The 23,389-nt window shown below is 36.3% G+C and overlaps 5 protein-coding genes across 10 annotated transcripts; 2 read left to right on the forward strand and 3 right to left on the reverse strand.

Moving 5' to 3' along the window:
- Window positions 1-5,367: 5,367 nt before the first annotated feature.
- Window positions 5,368-7,861, forward strand: LOC116143209 (heat shock factor protein HSF30). Of its 3 annotated transcripts, none has more exons than XR_004130095.1 (3): window positions 5,368-5,796; window positions 6,343-7,272; window positions 7,361-7,861. XR_004130095.1 is itself a non-coding variant. In XM_031428637.1 (2 exons), the coding sequence occupies exons 1-2, from the start codon at window positions 5,479-5,481 to the stop codon at window positions 7,183-7,185; spliced, it is 1,161 nt and encodes a 386-aa protein (XP_031284497.1). In that variant the 5' UTR covers window positions 5,368-5,478; the 3' UTR covers window positions 7,186-7,861. The 3 variants fall into 3 exon arrangements, 1 of the variants encoding a protein (XP_031284497.1); XR_004130096.1 differs by having other exon boundaries at window positions 7,364-7,861; XM_031428637.1 differs by having other exon boundaries at window positions 6,343-7,861.
- Window positions 7,862-8,876: 1,015 nt separating this feature from the next.
- Window positions 8,877-12,360, forward strand: LOC116143208 (cytochrome P450 711A1). Of its 2 annotated transcripts, none has more exons than XM_031428636.1 (5): window positions 8,877-9,536; window positions 10,576-10,728; window positions 10,822-11,605; window positions 11,718-11,820; window positions 11,910-12,142. In XM_031428636.1, exons 1-5 carry the CDS (start codon window positions 9,313-9,315, stop codon window positions 11,996-11,998), a joined length of 1,353 nt encoding a protein of 450 aa, XP_031284496.1. In that variant the 5' UTR covers window positions 8,877-9,312; the 3' UTR covers window positions 11,999-12,142. The 2 variants fall into 2 exon arrangements, with proteins under 2 accessions (XP_031284496.1, XP_031284495.1); XM_031428635.1 differs by having other exon boundaries at window positions 8,881-9,536; window positions 11,725-11,820; window positions 11,910-12,360.
- An 81-nt stretch (window positions 12,361-12,441) lies between these two features.
- LOC116143184 (protein IQ-DOMAIN 1-like) lies at window positions 12,442-14,037 on the reverse strand. Its single transcript, XM_031428614.1, has 4 exons — window positions 14,026-14,037; window positions 13,633-13,860; window positions 13,398-13,511; window positions 12,442-13,313 (listed from the first exon to the last, which is right to left on the reverse strand). The coding sequence occupies exons 1-4, from the start codon at window positions 14,035-14,037 to the stop codon at window positions 12,642-12,644; spliced, it is 1,026 nt and encodes a 341-aa protein (XP_031284474.1). The 3' UTR covers window positions 12,442-12,641.
- An 85-nt stretch (window positions 14,038-14,122) lies between these two features.
- On the reverse strand, window positions 14,123-17,248 carry LOC116143252 (protein IQ-DOMAIN 1-like). Its single transcript, XM_031428705.1, has 5 exons — window positions 16,870-17,248; window positions 16,530-16,775; window positions 15,200-15,427; window positions 14,965-15,078; window positions 14,123-14,880 (listed from the first exon to the last, which is right to left on the reverse strand). The coding sequence occupies exons 1-5, from the start codon at window positions 16,936-16,938 to the stop codon at window positions 14,209-14,211; spliced, it is 1,329 nt and encodes a 442-aa protein (XP_031284565.1). The 5' UTR covers window positions 16,939-17,248; the 3' UTR covers window positions 14,123-14,208.
- Window positions 17,249-18,760: 1,512 nt separating this feature from the next.
- Window positions 18,761-22,895, reverse strand: LOC116143168 (IQ domain-containing protein IQM1). Of its 3 annotated transcripts, none has more exons than XR_004130093.1 (10): window positions 22,633-22,895; window positions 21,511-22,064; window positions 21,305-21,419; window positions 21,147-21,212; window positions 20,468-20,556; window positions 20,277-20,364; window positions 19,868-20,098; window positions 19,672-19,773; window positions 18,999-19,507; window positions 18,761-18,964 (listed from the first exon to the last, which is right to left on the reverse strand). XR_004130093.1 is itself a non-coding variant. In XM_031428593.1 (9 exons), exons 2-9 carry the CDS (start codon window positions 22,014-22,016, stop codon window positions 19,058-19,060), a joined length of 1,647 nt encoding a protein of 548 aa, XP_031284453.1. In that variant the 5' UTR covers window positions 22,017-22,067; window positions 22,633-22,894; the 3' UTR covers window positions 18,761-19,057. The 3 variants fall into 3 exon arrangements, 1 of the variants encoding a protein (XP_031284453.1); XR_004130092.1 differs by having other exon boundaries at window positions 21,511-22,067; window positions 22,633-22,894; XM_031428593.1 differs by having other exon boundaries at window positions 18,761-19,507; window positions 21,511-22,067; window positions 22,633-22,894.
- Between the last annotated feature and the right edge of the window lie 494 nt (window positions 22,896-23,389).

Genomic DNA, 23,389 nt, shown 5'->3' on the forward strand with positions numbered 1-23,389 from the left:
ACGTAATTATCTTGTTAGTATAACCACGGCACAAACAAAGTTCAACAAATTTGCATTATGTTATAATATAACAAGTACAGTGATGCTAGGCTTACCGACTCAGCCACAGATTTTACATACCGACTTGAGTTAAATTTTTAGATTTGGGTTGTTGGGTAGTGAATCGGTATATAAAAATCAGTATTTGGGTCGGTAAATATAGTATTATTCTAACAAGTAAGTAAGATTGTTAGAATAAATAAAATATGCAATACAACTCCGCACGTTTTCTTAGCTTTCCTCGATATTTTATGTTTATTGTTTGTAAGTTCATTAATATATTGTATATAAATTAATCTCTCACTATATAAAGAGGTTTTGGATCCCTTTTTCCTGTCATTAAAAACTGCATATTCAAGAGCTAAACTCGTTTGTATATGAAAAACAAATAAGAAATGTAATAAAATAACAATTGACGATATAGGATTTGCGTCTGTATCGAATAACTTATAATAATTCTTGCTCTTTGTGTTGTTTATTATCTTCGTATTAATCTAGTATTAAAATACTAATTTATTATAAATCATTGTTAGATTTTATCAAGAAATTTACGTAATTATCTTGTAGTTATAAACACGGCACAAAACACAGTTCAACAATTGCATTATGCTATAATATAACAACCCCCCCCCCCCCCCCCCCCCCCCCCCCCCCATGGCAACTCGAAATGGGTTTGTGGTTAGTTCGCAAATAGATAACTCACAATCTTTTCTCATAACCTCTCACGTGACAACTCGTAATTGGTTTGTAGTTAGTTCGCAAATAGGCAGCTTATAACCTTTTCTCACAACCCCTCATGTGGTAACTTGTAATTGGTTTGTGGTTAGCTCACAAATAGGCAAACGAGACCCATAGCAAGCCAAACAGGACCCATTTGTGAGTTAATCAATTACGGACTGCTACGTTAAGGATTGTGAGAGAAAATTGTAAAATTAGATTGTAGACTTAACATTACTCATGCATCTATTATCATATGCAAGTAATTAGTGTTAAAAACACCCTGTAATTTAATAGAAATCGTCATTAATTTAATGTATCTTCAGATAAGTGAGTCTTTAATTAATTTAAAGGGCCCGTTTGGATGAGATTAATATTACATAACTAGAGTAACATTTTTTAAATTGAACTGATGATGATGTTTGGTTGGTTTGTAAAAAATTATTCCCAAAATCTTTTATGACAAACAGTGGCATTTGGGGGGTAAGTTGTTGGGAATATTAATACCGAGGGGGGGAGGGGGTTGTTATTAAAACTTACCTAAGGTAATCTAATTTTGTTTCCCATATTGCCCTTAAACAGTTGACCAATTAGTCCAAATTAGCCTTATATTTGTTAAAATTTATAAAACACCCAATTCAATTCACTCATACAGACCCTTTTGTCCTCACTTTTTAAATTTTTCGGATGACATTGCCTTATTATTGTCATTATTTACAGAAATGTCATTGTACCTAAAACTAGCCACCACCGCCAGCCATCGTGGACCGCCACCAAAGGTTGCTATAATGGTGTTTGATTGGCCCTGGGCCGGTGAGGCCTTTTCTGACCATAGATTATAAATTTATGGCCGACAGCGGCTTGGGGTGGGTAAGGGTGTTTTTATTAAGTTTAAAACATTTTTTTGTTGTTAAGATGTTTTTGTTAAATCTGAAAAATTGAAGATTAAAAGAAATTATTCAAAAAATAATAATGAAAGATACTATTATATTAATATTAAAAAAAAATAGTAATTTAGTAATCTATATAATATACCTACCAATTTATCTTTTCAACCAAACATATTAATCACCTACTTATCCTAACCGATCTAACACATTTTCATATAACTGAGTCTTTAATTAATTTAAAGTAATAATTTTGCTGTATTATGGAGTGTTCACAGCTTTTTTAATGACGACTTTCGTTCCATTCGAATTTTGATCATAACTCTTAAACCCCACGCGGCCCATACGAGCGTATAACAGTACTGGTTTTGATTGCCCTTCTTACACGATTCGTTAAGGAGCAGCCCCCACGTGAGCCACCGCATGACCTTAGCTTCCAGAAGCAGTGATCAGAAATAATAAGTGTACAGCTTATGTCAGGAACCCGTACCCGCATCCGAATAGATATATGTTGATATTTCACTTGACGGATCCTCCCTAATGTGCATGACTCTATGGGTGCACGATAGATGAGCCCCTTGTGTTTATGGTTGAACCTGCCGGCGCCGCTGGCTTTCAATTATTTAAATTTTTGGACTCTTTACTTGTAATCTCGTTGACTAACTGAAGCTGACACATGGGTTACGCGATATTTTACGACAAGCATAGGTCACAAGAGGGGCCCATTGATGTCATGATCTGAATCTTTGTCGGCTCACAAGTCATAACTGAGATTAATAACCCAGTTCCTCCGTTTCGAAAGAAGGGGATTTCCTTTCTTAAACCCGTATCAACGTAATGTCCGCAGTCATCATAATATGATTGCTTGTTGACCGTACACGTGGCTGTGGGGTGATTTGTGAGGTTTGATGGTGGCGTCTGTGGGGGAGATATGATGAGACAATGAAAAATAATTATGTCGGGTATCATTTAAACCATCCAAAATGAGACAAATAGCTAGGGTTAGGTAGAAGAAATGATATGGACAGAGGTGCCTGCTTTTAATGTCTTCCATAATAATTGAACGCGTATCATTTTTTGTTTTCGAAAATTTTTAATGTCATTTATTGCATCTAAGAAAATGTTTATTAAAGTGGATTTATACTTTTATAGATAAACAAGTTGATGTTATTTGTAAGTTTAAGTTAGACTATAGTATATGCATTAAAATCAAATGAATGATAAGTAGTTCGTTTATCCCGTAATTCGTGTAACCTTAGAGATATGACAACAATACACGTTATATAGTCTAAGCATACTAATTAACGTCACGTACTCTAAGATTATACTGTCATCTAGATTACGTGTCACTTATTCTATGAGAGGGTTATTTTATTTATAAGTTTAGCAATAATTATTTTATTAATAAGTTTCAAGGTTGTATTGTTAATCCGATCATATATCACTTTATATGAGGATTACTTCGTTTGTAAGTTCATTAATATATTAGTATATAAATTAATCTCTCACCTTAATATAAAGAGGTTTTGGATCCCTTTTTTCCTGTCATTAAAAACTGTCCAATATATACTAAGAGCTAAACTCGTTTGTATATGAAAAACAAATAAGAAATGTAATAAAATAACAATTGACGATATAGGATTTGCGTCTTGTATCCGAATAACTTTATAAATTTCTTGCTCTTTGTGTTTGTTTATTATCTTCGTATTAATCTAGTATTAAAATACTAATTTATTATAAATCATTGTATAGATTTTATCAAGAAATTTACGTAATTATCTTGTTAGTATAAACACGGCACAAACACAGTTCAACAAATTTGCATTATGCTATAATATAACAATTAAGTAAGATTGTTAGAATAAATAAAATATGCAATACAACTCCACACGTTTTCTTAGCTTTCCTCGATATTTTATGTTTTATCGAATTAGAGGGAATATTATAATATGATAAATTAGAGAAAGAGAGTGGACAATCTTGGCCAAAAAAAGGTCAGCCGTCACCCAGACCCTGGTGGACTAGGGCTACGTTACAAAAATATAGGGCTAAGCCTAACCTACTTCCATCAATAATTCTCTCTTGGTTTCTAATATCTCAATGACGATTAAAACACTCTTAGCGGCATCAAATACACGGTGATTAATTAATTAATTAAGGTGATTAATTAATTAATTAAGGGAAGAGTGAGATTCAGTTTTAGTAAATGAAGAGGAAGGAATGAATTAAAAAAATGAGTGGCGGTCATTCTCTTCAAGTGGAAGTTTCTTATGTCAGGTAATGAAGGAGTTTGGTATGATCATGTGCATCTCAATTCTCATCTAATCTTTTCTGTTTATTCTATTTCTATCTGTCATTCCTCACTTTCCTATTTATTATTCTCATGTCAAATCTTTTGCTAAACTTTATTAATTTCTAATCTGTTACACTAATTTGATTAAGGATTATTTTAAACAATTATTTCACATGCTAAAACCACTGATCATGTTAAATATTTTCATAAAATCAGTATATAACATGATTTCAATGTTTGTGTTATCATACGTTATCAAAAGGTTGCGGCTATATGTAGACACTTTTGCATGAGAAACAAATCATTACCCATTGTATCTTTGTATTGACTATTGCAACTTAAGTCAAGGTTTTAAAACCCGGTCCAATCTGCCCGGTTCGATGGAGATCTAGCCAGTGAGCTGGGCCGGGAGAGCCTAAAAATTGTGGAGGTCATTTCACTCAGAATCACCTGCAGTTGGACCGGAATATTGTAGCAACCTGTCGATCCAACTAGTTTTTCCCAAAAATAGGGTCAAACATACCCCCTCCCCTCTCTTTTATATTCCTAAACCCGATTTTCCCCCAAAATCTTCATACCATCGAGCCCTAACCCATTTTCTCACTCTTCCACCGGTTTTCCCCCAAAATCTTCATTCTTCATCTTCAAATCTTCTATTCTTCATTTCTTCTTTGAAAATCATCACTTTTTCTTTTATTCATCTTCATAACTTTAAATCACTTTTGCTTTTCTTCAATTTTGATGTGCAATCCATTTGGAAATATAAAACAAAATTGAAGAAATTCAAATGCAAAACTGAATCTGCATTCAATTTTTTTTTTTTTTTTTGCTAGCTTCGGTTGATTCAGCTACAGTTCGGTTTTATGGCTCAGTAGTGTTGGGCTATTTCCTAAAACCTGAAAAATATAAGAACCTCTACGAACCCATTTCTGTCACAATCAAACGGTCCATTGACATATGAATCGATTGGGTAAACATGGGCTTAGTTGCATTTATATATTGGGCCTCAAACTTGTTCTATTAGTCCAGTCTAGCTCAACCCATATTTTACTTAGCAAATATCTTGGTATGGATATTCATGTACTCCCTAAGATACACTTATTTTACAAAAGTTCAATATTACCATATCAGGATAAACTTTGGCAGCACCAACCATCAAATCAACTTTACGGTCAAGAGATCTCCATCGTGGCTTAACTTCTAGATTCACAATCAACGGCCCAGATTAGCGCTACCACTCCTGTTTCTCCACCGTCTCCTTTACTCTTTTATAGACCTCGAAGCATCGGGAACCTTCGAGAACTTTGAAAGCTGGATTTGCTGACCCCACTGAGGACACATGGCAGAAGCTTCTTCCCAATTGAAAAGAACCTGACACTTCACTCGGTTGGACTTTTGCTTCTCTAGAAACTTCTTCAGTTCTTCCCCCTCCCTTATAATCTCACACTCTCTCTCCTCATTTCAACAGAATTTTAAGTTGAACCCGCCTAAGTTTAACACCTGACTCGTCATCGTTTCACGCAACTCGGTTAAGCTATAGCTATGGAGGCAGTGATAGTGAAGGAAGAGGAGAAGGAGACAGTGACATGTGTAGCTCCATCAGCTGCTCCGTCTTCTTCTTCATCATCTTCAAGCTTTTCACCACGACCGATGGAGGGGTTACACGATGCGGGTCCGCCTCCATTTCTGACAAAAACCTTTGAAATGGTGGAGGACCCATTAACTGACTCCATTGTTTCGTGGAGTAGAGCTCGCAACAGCTTCGTTGTTTGGGACTCTCACAAGTTTTCTATTACTCTGCTTCCCAAGTACTTCAAGCACAATAATTTTTCTAGCTTCATTCGCCAGCTCAACACATATGTAAGTTTTCCAACTGAAAAATGTATTTTCTTTTTTATAATTTTAGTTTTTCGGTCTGTGAATTCATTATGTATATGATATAAGATATTAGATGGTGAAATTCATCATGGCCGATGGTTATTTAGATTCCATTGATTAAAGTTAACAGCTAAATGTCCTTCCGGTGGTTTTTAAGTCTTGTAATTTGCCTTTCTGTTTTATGGTATCTTAGAATTTTGAATATTTCACTGTAATTTGTTATTTTTATATTCTAAAGTTTTAAATCAATCTATGGCTTGGATTGTAGTGATTCTGGTTTCCTTTATTTTACAATAGCAGGAAGGGTTTAGTTATCATCTCTTGTTATTCTGTTAGTATGTGGTCCTATGATTTCTGGGTTTATGAATAGCGTTCAATATTCTTCTGTCACTCTCTTTTCTGAATAATTTGTACTAGGTCAGCACTAATTTAGTTGTACTTATATTAAATGAACCTGTGTGGAGGTTCTAGTTGATTTGGTCAATTTTAGAAATTTTCTAATCCGTTCAATATTGCTGTGTGATTCAGGGTTTTAGAAAGATTGACCCCGATAGATGGGAATTCGCCAATGAAGGATTTTTGGGAGGACAGAAGCATCTATTGAAGACAATTAAAAGAAGAAGACATATTTCACAGAATACACAACAAGAAGGAGGAGGACCTTGTGTTGAATTGGGACAATACGGATTGGATGGTGAGCTGGAAAGACTAAAGAGAGACAGAAGTTTGTTAATGTCCGAAATTGTGAAGCTAAGGCAACAGCAACAGCAATCAAGAGACCAAATTATGTCAATGGAGGATAGGTTAGAAACTACTGAAAGGAAACAACAACAAATGATGACATTCCTTGCCAAAGTACTCAACAATCCAGCATTTGTCAAGCAATTTGCACAAAGGAATGCACACAGACGGGAATTGCGAGGTGTTGAAATTGGGAGGAAGCGGAGGCTAACCGCCAGCTCCGGCATGGAGAACATACCAGAAGAAGCAATCACTATGACACCTGCAGGAGAGGAAAGTGGTCAAGTTTTGGATTATGAAATCCAAGATCAAGATGAATTGGCAACCGTGGAGACCGATATAGAAACATTTTTCTCTTCTGCCTTGGACAATGAATCCAGCAGTGATTTAAATAACGCGATTCCCAGTTCAATACCCGCAAGTAGTGGCAATTTGGGTGCTATGCATGAGACAACTTGGGAGGATTTGTTTACCGATGATCTGCTTGCCGGCAATGCGGAAGAAGTTGTGGTGGGTGATCAATCAGAAGCTGATGTGCAAGTAGAGGATTTGGTTGCAGATCCTATTGATTGGGGCGAGGGCTTGCAAGACCTTGTGGATCAGATGGGTTATCTCAGGTCAAAACCATGACCAAATACGTTGCTGTTAGAGAATCGGTTTGTGTTATTGTTTTAGGCTGAATTGGCCTCTGCAACCCCATTCCTGTTTCTCCTTATGGTATGTTTAATGAATCTTGTTTGGTTGATTTTGTTGCTCGTAAAATTTGTTGTTTACGACTGATAGGTATACATGGTTTCTCATACAGAAGGAAGTGGTGGAAGTTGCAAAGAGGCCAACATATGTTCCTGTTTTTCTGTATCCTTGAAAGATAATCTATCTGAGTTTTTTAGTTTCACTAATTCATTTTCTCTAGTGTTGCTCTTTTCCACCAATTTGATATTCTGTATTTCCCTTTGCTGCATTTTGCAGGCAGACTTACGATCACGGGACGTAGATTTGTAAGGCGGTGCTTCGACCCTTTATTTTTTGGAAGAGGTGTTGCAGTTTGTATAGATGTATCTTCTACCTCACCAGTTTTAGCTCAGTTAAGGTTTTATTGTGTGTTCAAATATTTACCAAGCTAGTGCCCAGTTTGTTGGTAGTTATTCATAGATGTGTAGTATATCGGGGAGAATTTCATTGTGACAGAGGATCTTGTTTCTCTAAACCGAAACTGCCTTCGGTTTAATCGGGGAAGATTGGCCCATAGTCATGTCTATTATTGTACATGATCAAACATTCCGATAGAAGGGAATTGTTTTTTCAATCCTATTTATTTTTATCAATAGCTCTAGAATGTGGATAAAATTGTTTGGAATAAATAAGCAAAAGATGGTGCTATTTATCTTTCACTCTATCTAGTTTGTTTAGTAATTTCATTCTCCCTTCTTTTAAAAATGTTGGAAATTAGAAGCCAATAAAATCAATTTTCAGAGGAATTGGGTTGGGGCAGTGGGTCTTTTGGGGTTTAGATAGAATTGTCTTTGAAAAATCGATTTATCAAAGGGGGTCTCTACCCCTTATTTTTTGTTTTCAATGTGGGACCTTAACGAAGTAGAGAGGTAGACTTGTGTAGAAGGAGAGAAGTTTTATTTATTGAAATCAATTAAAACATAAACCTAATATTCTCCCTTATTGGTTTTAAAGGGATAAATAAAATTATAGTTAGCAGATAATAACTTCATTTCATTATTTTATCTAAAACTTAAATTCTAAACCATGCCTCAGCACAGTGTCTAGGCATCAAGCATTCTGGACTTTTAGTGACAGCTTTTTCATCGTGTGCCGCGGCACAATTCCTTCTACCAAAACGTTTCTTTGTTTGACAAAAAAATTACATCTTAATTTCAAGTTTTAACCAAAAACAAAACATTAAATTAAATACTATAATAAATATCTCTAAAATAAAAAATATTCCATTAAATTCTTAACTTGAGTTCAGAAGCAAAATATGATATATTTTCAACATGATAATTATCATCATCCAGCTTTCGCAAGTCCATCCTCTCTTCGTGTTACTTATCTCACCTTTTCAACTAAAGCTCTAGTTTCGTCGGTGAGTAGCTAAATATGCTCCTCCAATTTTAAAGAAAACATCTTCAAGCAACTCCACGATTATCCTGAAGAAGGATATTCTCTCCTTTTTAACGTTTTGTTAGATCTTTTACCAAGTAAAGGTTCCTTTTCTAAAGTCGACTGTATTTAATCTCATAAAATGAAAAATAATAAAGAAATTTACTTCTTACAGATGGAAATGTAACTACAATGAGATTAGAAATAAGAAAAAAAAAAAAAAAAATCAAGATCAGACAACTAGTTTTGAAAATACGACTGGCTTTCTTTCAATTATCACAGATAATCCAATTTATGGAAAGAAACCAAACTGAATTAGGTATTGGAGTCATTTCATTTCATTAACGGTGGAGAGAGTTTGATGGAATGTTTTGTATGAGCTTGATAATGGTGCCTTCATGGCCTAAAAGTCTTAAAAGCATGAAACGACATCATTCTAGAATATAACACCACCACTGCTCTAATAGCATATTTTATTTTTCACAATTGGGTGTCTGATTCTCAAATGTAATCATTCATAAAACGACACCAACCAAATGCTCAAAAAGATGCTCATTCAAATACCCACTGCTCTGTCCAAGTCCAACAAAAGTTTCTCATACTCATAAAAACATAGATTCAGTAGGTGATTTTCTTCAAAGCTTGATGAATATGGAGTGGTTTTTTACAAGTAATCCCTTTGCATCTGCAATCTTCACACTGCTGGCGATACTAACTGGAGTTCTGTGCTACCTGTATGGGCCTTACTGGGGAGTCAGGAAGGTTCCCGGCCCCCCACCAATCCCATTGGTAGGACACATTCCCTTGATGGCAAAGTACGGTCCTGATGTATTTTCAATTCTTGCCAAAAGATATGGCCCTATTTTCAGGTCAGTTGCAGTTTTTCTTCTTCATATAAATTCTTTGCCTGTGTCACGACACGAAGCCACAATTATACTAGATTATGATATTGTCGTAGACTCGTTGTTACTGTTTCAGAGGTCTGTCCTCTTGTTTTTTAGCGAGAAAACGCTCCTCCCCTTTACTTTAAGAACACGAAACTCATGAAATTTTATGTCTTTTAGTATTTGCCAATGTTTTTCAGATGAATTGTAAGACAGTAATCTTTCTTGACAATATTTTCCTGTAAATCGCTGTTCAATTTCAGCAACTTTAGACGATTATTAATATGACTTTCTGTGCTTTTTTCTGTTGCAAACATTTTGTTGGTTAGTGTTTCCTGTGTCCCTTCTAAAAAAGACTTATAGAAAAACAAGGAAATTGGCATACTTTTCTCCCTCAAGCAACTGTGACGAAGGCCATGCTATCTGTCGGATTTTATTCTCACCATTCTTCAGTTTCAAAATAAGAATAGAAGCGCAGAGATTTGGAAAGGGGAAAAATATAGTATATTTTTACCCAGCTATAACTGTGATGATATTGCTTGCATTATACCAAATTGACCTTTGACATTATGTTCAATGGCTGGCCATATTTGTTCCACCTTATGTTAATTTGCCCAATTGGCTGCCTTCTACATATTTGCCTGATGCTAAAGTCATACAAATTATGACAACTAGTCCTTTCAATACCTCTGACAATTATGTTTGATCTGTGCCTATGAATTCATGAACATTCCCCCATCAGATTTTACTATTGCCACTCTAATAATTTTTTATTGAAAAAGCAAAATAATTCATGTATAAAGGATTTGATGAGTTTTAAGACTCTCTAAAGACAGACCTGACTAATTAGAAATAGAGATATGAAGATTTGTATTTTGAGAGATTTTTAGAAGTAAAAAGGGATGGTAACGTTATCTCCTTGTCAAGAAGAATTCAAACCTCCATATATCTAAAAAGATCTTTTTGCAAATCTAGAAAATTTGTATAGGTGTATATAACTGGGTTTACAAATTTGGTGAAGCAGGTTTCATATGGGTAGACAACCACTGATAATAATAGCTGACCCAGAGCTCTGTAGAGAAGTTGGAATAAAGAAATTCAAAGACATTCCCAACAGAAGCATTCCTTCCCCCATTTCAGCTTCCCCTCTTCATCAGAAGGGTCTTTTCTTCACCAGGTGCTTATTCTCTATTAGTAATGTTAGTTGCAGTATTGGAGGCACTTGAATGCACATGATCTAAAAGCTTCATGCAATTTGAGTACTTTGCAGGGATGCGATATGGTCGACCATGCGAAACACCATATTGTCAGTGTATCAGCCATCTCACCTGGCTAGTCTAGTGCCCACCATGCAATCATTCATTGAATCTGCAACACAAAATCTAGACTCCTTTAAAGAGGAAGACATCACTTTCTCCAATCTTTCCCTCCAATTGGCCACAGATGTAATAGGGCAAGCTGCTTTTGGCGTCAACTTTGGCCTCTCAAAACCACAATCTGTCAGTGATTCAAAGAACAGTCCTGATAACCAAGACAATGTAAGCGAAGTTTCAGAATTTATCAATCAGCACATCTACTCTACAACTCAACTTAAGATGGATTTGTCAGGCTCTTTATCCATCATAATAGGTCTACTTGTTCCTATACTTCAAGAGCCATTTAGGCAGATCCTGAAGAGAATACCTGGCACTATGGACTGGAAAGTTGACAGGACTAATAAGAATTTGAGTGGCCGGCTTGATGAAATTGTATCAAAGAGAATGAAAAAGAGCAACCAAGATTCAAAGGACTTGCTATCACTCATATTGAAGGCAAGAGAATCAGAGACTGTTTCAAAGAAGGTTTTTACACCTGATTACATCAGTGCAGTTACTTACGAGCATCTACTGGCTGGGTCAGCAACAACAGCTTTTACATTGTCTTCAATTGTCTATCTAGTTGCTGGACATCCAGAAGTTGAGAAGAAGCTGCTTGCGGAGATTGATGGGTTCGGTCCAAGAGATCAGATGCCAACCGCTCCTGATCTTCAACACAAATTTCCCTATCTTGATCAGGCAAGCTTTAGTTTACAGTTGATGTTTTACCGCACTTATATGATCTGCAATGAAACTGATAAGATATGACATACCAAATAATGGAAATCTCATTAAATTGTTTAATGGTTAGATTACAGGTGATAAAGGAAGCTATGAGGTTTTACTTAGTATCCCCATTAGTTGCAAGAGAAACAGCAAAAGAAGTAGAGATAGGAGGTTACCATCTCCCAAAGGTATTGTCAGTAAAACTAAAATATAAAGCAGCTACTTTCTAAGTTAATGTGTGTGTTGACCATTTTAGATTTGTTTTTTGGATGAGCAGGGTACGTGGGTCTGGTTAGCACTCGGAGTTCTAGCAAAAGACCCAAAGAACTTTCCAGAGCCAGACGAGTTCAAGCCAGAGAGGTTTGATCCAAACTGCGAAGAAGAGAAACAAAGGCATCCTTACGCTCTCATACCCTTTGGAATTGGGCCCCGAGCATGCATTGGTCAGAAATTTTCCTTGCAAGAATTAAAGCTCTCATTGATACATTTATATAGGCAATATTTATTTCGACATTCTCCCAACATGGAAACACCAGTAGAACTTGAATATGGGATAGTCCTCAACTTCAAGTACGGGGTAAAGCTTAGGGTCATAAAGAGAACATGAAAAATGGTGTATGCTATATTTTCTTGATAGAGCTCTTTGTATATCAATAAACTGTTGAAAATAATCTTCGTTCCAAGAACTTGGTTGAATCACCTTAATTTTAGTACTATTTTAATATCTAGTGATAATGTTAGAATTCCCAGATTTGATGGATTTAATATATGTCAATTGTCAACCATACTATCATGCAGAAGAAAAGCAAAGAATGAATTCCCACACCATGAACAACATATTTTACAAAAGAAATCGCCTCAAATCTTACCCCAGGACTAAGTACAGCTTAGTCATAGGACAACTGATATAAATACAGGTTCTGAATAACAGTGCCCAACAAGCTGTTGAACTTTCTTCAAAAAGCATAAACTAATCCATCTAATCATACAAACCCCTGCTCCCTTTGTTTCATACTTTGATTGAGCTCTTATCCAATCGGGATGGCAGGTAAAATGGCTTAGACATATTGATTGAAGGATCAGAACCTGCACTGCTTTTCGAATCCCCATTAGAGAAAACGGCTGATTTCTTCAGGAACTGAAACTCATCCATGGATTGCCGAATTCTGTGAGATAAATAATTGATTCTCTGCTTCGCCTTTGTTGACTCAGTAAGGTTCATATAGTTTGGCCGGCTATTACCACTCTCCTCTGTTCTATCCGAGGGCAAAAAGGTGTTCCCTGACACTGGAGTTGTAGAAGTGCATATTGATGATGAAGCTGAACTCTCATCATATCGAAACTCAGAACTTGGGCTAGAAGAAGAACGTGTAACTTGCCCAATATGGGGAGGTTTAGCAGAAATCCTTGTGGTAACATTGTTCTTTTTAATCTTTACCGAGCACGGTTCTGAAGATTTAGACCGTGAACCTAGAATATAATCTGCACAACTCTTTGAGGGTGGAGTAGTTTCTGAAGGGTCAGCATGTGATTGTTCCATCAATCGGCTCTCCCATGGCCGAGCGGCCATCCAACGTTCCAGCCAACTCCATCCCCAGCTGTTCTTGTCAAAATCTTGATTCTTGATAGATGAAATGGAACCATTTGTTCGACTATTTGAATTGGGGTTTGAACTCCATTGCTGAAAAACCAAAAATTTTAGATCCCTTAATGGAGGTGAAAATGAATTACGCATAAAACTCAAAAATCTTGTTTATCTTAATACCTTTTGAGCAAGAGAATATGCTATTGCTCTTTCTCTCTTGAAAGCACCTTCCTGCCTCATTTGAAGCTTTGCCTTAATATCTTGCAGAGTCCCCTTACTATCGCACCATCCTTTCTGAAAATTTACAGAACCAAATGTTGAAAACTTTCCGAATTTATGAATACGTAAATGAATGAGATGCATCTACTAATGACAAATAAATTGAATTCGGAACACAAGTGAAGGTTTATGATACCTCAGCTTCTTTCAAAATATCATCCTTGGTGCGTATTTTATTAAGCACATCCTGCACTGCTTGGCCCTCAACGGACATTCTTACGCGACGCGCTCTAACTCGGGCCTGAACTCGAACAAGAGCCTGCATGCACCTCAGTGTCACAGCTGCCTGCTTCCTCACTTGTCGACCACGAACCAGAGCTTGCAGCCTTACTACTCCTTTCAAAGCTCTCAATGCCCGTCTCGCCTACATTTATTAGACGGTNCAAGAACTTGGTTGAATCACCTTAATTTTAGTACTATTTTAATATCTAGTGATAATGTTAGAATTCCCAGATTTGATGGATTTAATATATGTCAATTGTCAACCATACTATCATGCAGAAGAAAAGCAAAGAATGAATTCCCACACCATGAACAACATATTTTACAAAAGAAAACGCCTCAAATCTTACCCCAGGACTAAGTACCGCTTAGTCATAGGACAACTGATATAAATACACGTTCTGAATAACAGTGCCCAACAAGCTGTTGAACTTTCTTCAAAAAGCATAAACTAATCCATCTAATCATACAAACCCCTGCTCCCTTTGTTTCATACTTTGATTGAGCTCTTATCCAATCGGGATGGCAGGTAAAATGGCTTAGACATATTGATTGAAGGATCAGAACCTGCACTGCTTTTCGAATCCCCATTAGAGAAAACGGCTGATTTCTTCAGGAACTGAAACTCATCCATGGATTGCCGAATTCTGTGAGATAAATAATTGATTCTCTGCTTCGCCTTTGTTGACTCAGTAAGGTTCATATAGTTTGGCCGGCTATTACCACTCTCCTCTGTTCTATCCGAGGGCAAAAAGGTGTTCCCTGACACTGGAGTTGTAGAAGTGCATATTGATGATGAAGCTGAACTCTCATCATATCGAAACTCAGAACTTGGGCTAGAAGAAGAACGTGTAACTTGCCCAATATGGGGAGGTTTAGCAGAAATCCTAGTGGTAACATTGTTCTTTTTAATCTTTACCGAGCACGGTTCTGAAGATTTAGACCGTGAACCTAGAATATAATCTGCACAACTCTTTGAGGGTGGAGTAGTTTCTGAAGGGTCAGCATGTGATTGTTCCATCAATCGGCTCTCCCATGGCCGAGCGGCCATCCAACGTTCCAGCCAACTCCATCCCCAGCTGTTCTTGTCAAAATCTTGACTCTTGATAGATGAAATGGAACCATTTGTTCGACTATTTGAATTGGGGTTTGAACTCCATTGCTGAAAAACCAAAAATTTTAGATCCCTTAATGGAGGTGAAAATGAATAACGCATAAAACTCAAAAATCTTGTTTATCTTAATACCTTTTGAGCAAGAGAATATGCTATTGCTCTTTCTCTCTTGAAAGCACCTTCCTGCCTCATTTGAAGCTTTGCCTTAATATCTTGCAGAGTCCCCTTACTATCGCACCATCCTTTCTGAAAATTTACAGAACCAAATGTTGAAAACTTTACGAATTTATGAATACGTAAATGAATGAGATGCATCTACTAATGACAAATAAATTGGTTTCGGAACACAAGTGAAGGTTTATGATACCTCAGCTTCTTTCAAAATATCATCCTTGGTGCGTATTTTATTAAGCACATCCTGCACTGCTTGGCCCTCAACGGACATTCTTACGCGACGCGCTCTAACTCGGGCCTGAACTCGAACAAGAGCCTGCATGCACCTCAGTGTCACAGCTGCCTGCTTCCTCACTTGTCGACCACGAACCAGAGCTTGCAGCCTTACTACTCCTTTCAAAGCTCTCAATGCCCGTCTCGCCTACATTTATTAGACAGTCCTCACAAATGAAACAATATGCTAATATTTAAATTACTGTATTATCCTCTAATTAAATATTATTATTATATTATTTTTTAATATTGATTATTATTTAGATTATACAACTCTCTGTATTTAAAAACTTAACAAAAATAACCCCATAATAAAAGTTTAGAAAATCAATAAAGCACCCTCATAACCCTGCTACTATCGATTGCCGGTAACCTAACTGTGCACGGAAGGCAGGAAATGACCTCCATGCGCCATATGGTCATTTTCGGCCTTTTGTACACCTTTCTAGCGGCAACGGTGACCAGCCATGGCGGCAGGTAGACGGGGATGGTAGCTTGGGTGAGCTGTAATTTGTTTTAAATTTAAGAGTAATTTTATTCAAAAAGTTAATTAATTAGGGTGAAATAGTAAAAACAACATTCATGTAAATAAATTTAAAAATAAGGACATTATTATCTTAAAATTTTATTAATAAGGGAGAGAATTATAACAATATCTAAGAAAATGGAGGTAATCTGATTACTTTTAATATTAACAACAATAATTACTATTAGTATTTGAAGATTATCGAAATCTTATATTATTTGACAACCAAACATAATAATCAAGTAATATAAGATGAGATAATCTCAGTAATCCCACGTTACACCCAATCAAACACCCCAGTATAGTAATAATGAACAACAGCAACAAATAACTCCGCAACTGTGGAGCATAAGCTAAAGTAGTTTCGTTACTGCATATTCCATTACAGAAATTCATCAACCAATTTAGTTAGAAAGGAGTGATATTTACATTCAAAATAAAATTAATTTTTTGTTCTTTTTTTTTTTTTTTTTAATGTTTAACGCTCCTTTCCTACAAAGATTCAAGATTTATTTATTTTTTGTTACTAGATGATATTAACGTTCTTGTTTTGAAATACATGTTATCCCTATACAAATATGAACTTCTCTTAGTTGAGGGGATCCATCTGAAGCTATGGTCTCTAAAATAGGCAAAATCCAACTTGGAATTAGTATCATATCTTTTATCCGCTAAAAGAAAAGAAAAGAAAAGAAAAAAATGAAGAATCAGAAAAAGCAGTTACCAGGAAGCCACGAAAAGCAGTTTGGATCCTGATGGCGGCCCATTCTTGCCGGACAACCCTGAAATCTTTAGGAGGAGCTCGAAGCACTGCAGCCATCGCAGCCGTGAAAGAATTAGTTCTTGTTGAAGAATCTGAGCACTCTGATGCTGCTCTATGGTTCCCTTTGAAACCCTTCCATGAAGATCCCATATCCCCTGAAGAGCTCCTCCACAGCTTCCATTTCTTGCTCTTGTTGCCTACCTTTTCCTGTATATATATATATGTATAAAAAAAGATTATTTAGTAACCAACCAACAAAACGCATGGAAAAAGCAAAAGATTTCTCAAGGGTGTAGCCTACATTGTCATCTTTTTCGGGCTTCTTAAGTCCTATAAGAGCTTTAACCCATTTCCCTCCTGAAGCACCCATTTGCTTGAGATGAACAAGCAAGTAACAGTGTTGCTTTCAGAACAAAGAGCCCAAAGAACAAACTCTATTTAAAATGAAAACGCGGGGTTTTACTCTGGAACGATGAAAACAATATAAAAGAGAAATCAAAAGAGACAGAATGAAGAAATAGAACTCCAAAGGTGTTAAAGAAGAAGAAGAAGAAAGATTGAAAGAACAGAACTTGTTAAAAATGAACGATTTGAAACCAAAAAAGAAAAAGTCTTATCTGGAAAAGAGAGAGTTAAAAGACAAATAAGTAATACTCAAAATGTCAAAACCAAGTATGATTATCAAAAGAAAAAAAAAATGGTGAAAGCAGAGAGACAGAGAAATGGGATAGTTTTGGATATGCCAGTAAAGTGGGTCACATAGTCCAAATATTGAACGGTTCGATATTTGAAATTCAAACACAAACAACAAACAGAAATAGAGCCGTCTCGTCCCGCTCGATTCCTTGGAATGACTGTGACAATCTGACCCTGAAATTGCTGCAATTTACGAAAACAGGCCCACTAACTTTGCGAAAAACCATGAAAAGGCACGACCCCTTTGGTCAGTTACCATCAAAAGTTACAAAAAGACAACATGCATGCCGACAAAGGATCTCCCAGGTCCCGACTCATCGCGCTGAAGATATCTGGTGTTTTTCAGTAATTTAATACCTGTGCCCTTTTCATTTCCGGGACCATTTGGATTGGGACACGTCATTGTGGGTCCCCATATACACAATCAGACGGTCCAAAGCTTTTATTGGTTTGAGTTTCAAATTGTATGAAATGGGAAAAAAACAATTTTTTGAATTAAAATGTATTATTATAAACTCTGTGGGTAAAATAATAATAGGAGTTTTCTAATGAATTCGGTTGTTCGAGTCCCTTAAGCTCTAATAGGAGTGAATATTAAAATTTTTATCCAACTAACAATTTCAGGTCTTAAATGATTAATTGAAATACCTCAAACTGATCCAGACACCTTAATGATCAAAAGAAGAAAAAACTAATTCGGCCTAACATGTGCAAAACGTGTATAAAATTGAATTCTTTTTAGGATATGGTTTTCAGATGGTTATGGCTCAATAATGTTCATAAATCAAAACCCTAGAAGTGATTTGTTGAGTGTAGATGAATCGGAAAATCAAATGAGAAGCTGGACTCGACCATATGAGATAAGCTAAGTGTTGATTTAATAGGGTTTACCCTTCCAATGCAATAACTTGAATATGCACTATATGAAGTAAAAAGATTCTTTAACAACCAACGAATAAGGTCCTTGGATTCTCTCTTCTCAAGTCAGTGTAGAGCATGCAGTTGAAAACAATGAATGAGCTTTGAGAAGTACAAAAGATGAAAGCAAGCATTTAAAGGAGTTACTTTTAATTTACTTGGAAGGGGCGTTGACAACGAGGTTCAATACAAACAGCAGCCAGTTATCTTATTGGTAGTGGTAGGTAAATTATTATATTCTATCCTACATTTCAAATTCCATCTTCATTTTAGCTATGCCTTAAAAAACTGACATTAACATGCCTAGCTGAGACTACAAAGAGATTAGATCTAATTTGGATTTGGGCCTGCCTGGACCAGGTTGACTTCAATCTAAGCCATGGAGTAGCCCAAAAGGAGAGTGCTCTATAGCCTTTTCTTAATATTTGGAGTCAATAGTCAAACACACTGTTCAATGAAAGTTTAACATGGTTTATGTTTGTATCACGTGCCCTTTTTTTTTTTTTGTTTTCTTTTGCTGAACTTGAATAACAACTCTTCAAATCCACACCACTCATCAGTTAGTCAAAAGGGGAAAACAGGAGGAACTCTCTTTGAATATCAGGATCTTTCCAAAAATTACAAATGCAACTTCATATTCACAGCTTACAGCAAGAAATTGAGAAAGAGGCCCCAATTTAGTTAATGGTAAATACAATTCAAAGAACAAAAAAATGTAATAACCTATTTGACTGAGCACCCTCATAATACAAAACTCAGTTAGCACGAGAAGTGCTCAACTTGCCCAAAGTCTTGAATATATTAGGTTCGGCTGCTCAGCAGTCCACAAACCTCAAGAAACATGGTCATTCGCCAGTTTTGTAAAAGCAGGAAGTCTAATTGGCATTATTAATGGAGAACCTTGGGCTAGGGAGTCCCATGTATGCAAGCCTTGGTGAGACACGATATTTTGGGCTAGGTCGGGGTGAAGGAATTGGAGCAAAGTTCCTTGAGCTTCCAGGCGTGACTCGAGGAGATAGATTGACTTGCTCCAGTGCCTGTGATTGCATATTTTGTGGGTAGTCCCTCACACATCCAATGCGAGGTCCAACTCCACTACTCCACTTGCATGACAAACGCCTGGACAAGTCATACACTGGTGCTTCCACATCGGCTGCATTGGTGCCAATACTATCTTGTTTGTTACATTTATCACTGATGGGCCTGGTAACATCCACAGCATCCGTGTTTGTTGATTCTACGGTGGGGAGAGCCTCTGCATCTTTTGGCTTAGACTCTTCAAAAGAATCTCTAAATGAGCTGTAGTCATCATCTATTGCACATCTCTGCAAAAGAATTGATTTGAAAAATGGTCATGATGTTGGCTCAGTAACAAACTTCAACCAGACTACTATAAACAATCAAAGCATATTTCAAGTACATAATTGTAAACATGACCACATATATGCCGACCAATGATGAGATGTTTTAAGCTTGAAGATTTAAGTACCTTTACACCAGTCAAGTCAACATTATGCTCCTCGAGAAAACTAATAAATTCCTTAAAATTGTCTTCAGTTGGGAGATAGTGACCACTATATGGCCATATAGCCTGAAGAAGGCAAAAGAAAAATTAGCTTAAAATTGTCTTCAGTTGAGATGTGGGAGAATGGAGATATTAACTGATATGGGCACAGGTAATATACCTCAAGAACCCCATCATGAGCTACCAATCTTCCAGCGGCGGTTGTAGCCCCTCCAGATAGGAAACTTGAGTGCTGAAAAACACCTTTTTTCTTCTGTCCCACGTACAAGTTTCTTGATGTGCTAAGTACAAAAATCCACTTAGAACCCTCTGTGGTATTAAGAAGGACTCCAGTTTGCCTTTGAACAAGCTTTCCACTTTCCACAATCACTTCATACGCTTCCCTCTCTTTCTGCACGTGCAACATAAGATCTTAACAGAACTTAAAAAAATTTCAAAGAGGCCTAATGTACAAATAATAGGTGGATGTGCATAATGTGCAAGAGGGTCCATGTCAATACACAAATAAGTTATGTGGGGTCTTTAGGTGGGGATAGAGGAGTACGAAATATAATGATGATAAAACTTACAGGTCCAAGATATTTAATGCATTGGCGTTGTAGCTCATTCCTTGGGCATCTCTCAAGATTCAGTTCTTTACCATCACCAATATCCAACCTTCAGTGCAGAAGGAAAATCAAAGTTCAGAGGATTGGTAAAAGATGGATGATATTCAGTTATGGGCAAAGAAATTGGTTTCACTGAGCATGAGCATATTTACCAGTAGAAGAAAGGTTGGGTACTTTTGCTATCAGACCAGACATCATAGTAGAAATGCAAATTGTGTCCATAACGATGGCGAGGATCAATCTGCAAAATAAAATGGAACATTAAGCGACATGAACTTATTGATGATGACCCTCAGACCTAATTCAAGATACAAAGCCAGGCAATCATTTGACTCCCCATATGTTTCGGATTCAGCTAAGACAACAGGTAACAGCCCCCAAAACTAAATTTAAGATTGTTAATAGAAAGTAAAGAATATTATTCTAAAGCAAACTTAATACAGATAAAATCTTATGTGAGAAGTTAGTATCTAGATTATAACAAAACAGAAATTTGTACAAACAAAAAATTCAGAATTTAGTTGAATGATTTGAAACATCAAAGCGAAGTGTTTCCTTCTAAAAATTACAGGATCTAACAAGAGTATTTGCTAAGTTCACAGGTCGAGGCTAAAGCCTAATTAACTTTTTTTCACTAATTTATAAAAGCAAAATGTAATCAGACATCAGTTTTTAATGTTTCCAATTCAAGCTATTGCATCCAATTGAGCCATTCAGATGGATCATTCCTAAGGCAACTCAAAAACAGAATGAGACAGTTTCTAACAGCAAATTATGCAATCAAAGGACATGACAATTGACAGATATTTTGATGGAAGGATGTGGACTTACAGCTTCAAGCCAGTGCTGCAGAGCTAGTTTCTGAGCCTTCTCATCTTTGGACAAACCTTTCCCAACCTACAAACAGAAAAGAATTATATGTTTAATGTCAGAAACAGACAAACTTAACATATTTCAGTCAATCATTTGCAGTGACAACTTTAAATTACCTTAGCTGCTCTTGTTCTAGCCCGCGACCAGCGTGAAACCGCAGTTTCAGTTTTCTCAATGTTGAAGAAAGATACTGAGCTTCGCTTCAGAGCTGCAAAATCTAAAGCCTTCCACCTGCCACACGTGAATCAATATAAGAAACATTAGAAAGAACAAAGTAACAAACAATGAATCACCAAGAAACTTGGATCATCTAGAGACAAACCAGAGCTCTTCGACCACAACAGCACAATCTGCAAGATTTCTTCTTGTCCGGTAACTCTTGTAGACTTTTTGAACCTTAGTGGCAGCAGCATCAAGCTCACTAACAGGCCTCGGAGAAAAAAATATCACTGGTTCAGGGAGCAATATCGTGGGTTTTATTATTCGAACTACTTCATGAGTTTTATCCTTCAATGAGATTGAACCTAAAGTCTCACGGTTAAAAGTTTCTTCTTTAGATGATTCAAATGCTTTAAGCTCTGCTTCCTCAGCATCCCAATCTTCGAAGCTTATTGACCTCTCCATCTTCTTTTTATCAGATTGATCAAACTTGCTATTGGTTTCTGAATCTTCTTCCTTGAAGCTTTTTATACTCAAGGCCATCTCTGCACCTTTCGTTCCAAAACTGTTGGACCTAATAACAACTTTCCCAACGGTGTTTTTGATACCAAAGAAGTTGTGCAAGACTTCATTCCAAGTGGATAAGAGTAAGGAAAGAGAAAGTCCCATTGACTTTAATGACTGACAAAATTCAAGGCCAGTACCAGAACCACCGACCTGCTCAATAGAATTAGACTGTAGAGCAAAATTTAATTAGTAACTTTTAAGAGCTAAATATGAAGGGAAGCAGATAGAAAAATCTTACTCTCAAATAAATAGATATTTTGATGCTTATTCATCTTTTGAATTAACAGAAAATAACCACTTAGGTACAACTATGCACAGCTTCATATTCCAAATAGAAAAGTAAGAAATAAAAACAAGCAGACAGAAGAAAAGAAACTACAACTCCACCAGAAAAAAAAAAAAAAAATGAAAATGACAAAGCAGGCTATTGACAGAATTTATCTTTTTTATTTTTCCAAACACCAAACTGTTGGCAAAAATTGGCTACTTTTACATAGAAGAAAAAGAGTAGACGAAAAAAAAAGAGAGAGAGAGATGAAGCAAATATGAGGAGACATCTCAATAAATGAAAAAATTGCCGATTAAGAATAATTAACCAAAAAAGGAGTACAACTCTATCAATGAACAATGGATTTAGATACATAAATACCAGATAAAACTAAAATCAATATGCATCATTCAGAGGAAACTGAAAAATACTAGAAGCAAGAACCCTCACCTAAAAAAAATACACAGCCGAAGCCCCAAAACCGCTGCTCTCAAGTCTCAAGTTTCAAAGAACAGTAAGTTCAAGACCGACCACTCAGCACATACGTTTGGCCAGTTCACTAGTTTATATAATGGTGGCAGTTTGTGTTTGAATAATCAAAGTTAAAATTTCTGTATATGGTAAACGCTGAAGACCATAAAAAAATCAAAGTTGGTGCCTTGGTGTGTCCAAAAAAGTGATGATTCAGTGAAGCAGAGTACCTTCAGGGAAGTTTAAGAGAAAGATGGCAGAAGCACCCATAAACTAAGCATGATTTGAATGTGGTAAAATAAGACATGAATAGTGGGGCTCTCTCTCTACCTTAAATTTCCAAGTATTAATTTTGGACTTTGAAGCGTTCAACTCTTCATTCTTCAACAACTGAGATAAGTTTTGACTTGGCCTACTTTCTTTTGGTTGTATTTTTACTCGAATAAGAAACAAGTTTGAGCCATGCAATGTTACATAATTGGTTAATTAATCTATCTTTATGACAAATATGTATGAATTTGAAAGTATTAGGTAGTTTCTTGTATCGTATAACAATGTATAATGTATAATATTAAGTGCAAACCCACTAAATAATTTGTCTTGATGCTGTTTATTGAATACGGATACGGTTCATTTTCATGCAATAAGATAATGAAACGTACGAGTCAACAAAGACCTTTTGTTAAGTTGGTGTGTGGTCGCAATAAGAGCAGGACCAACTACACTTGTCCCCACA

This window comes from Pistacia vera, unplaced genomic scaffold (genome assembly GCF_008641045.1).
Source record: "Pistacia vera cultivar Batoury unplaced genomic scaffold, PisVer_v2 Contig427, whole genome shotgun sequence".
Classification (NCBI taxonomy): domain Eukaryota; kingdom Viridiplantae; phylum Streptophyta; class Magnoliopsida; order Sapindales; family Anacardiaceae; genus Pistacia; species Pistacia vera.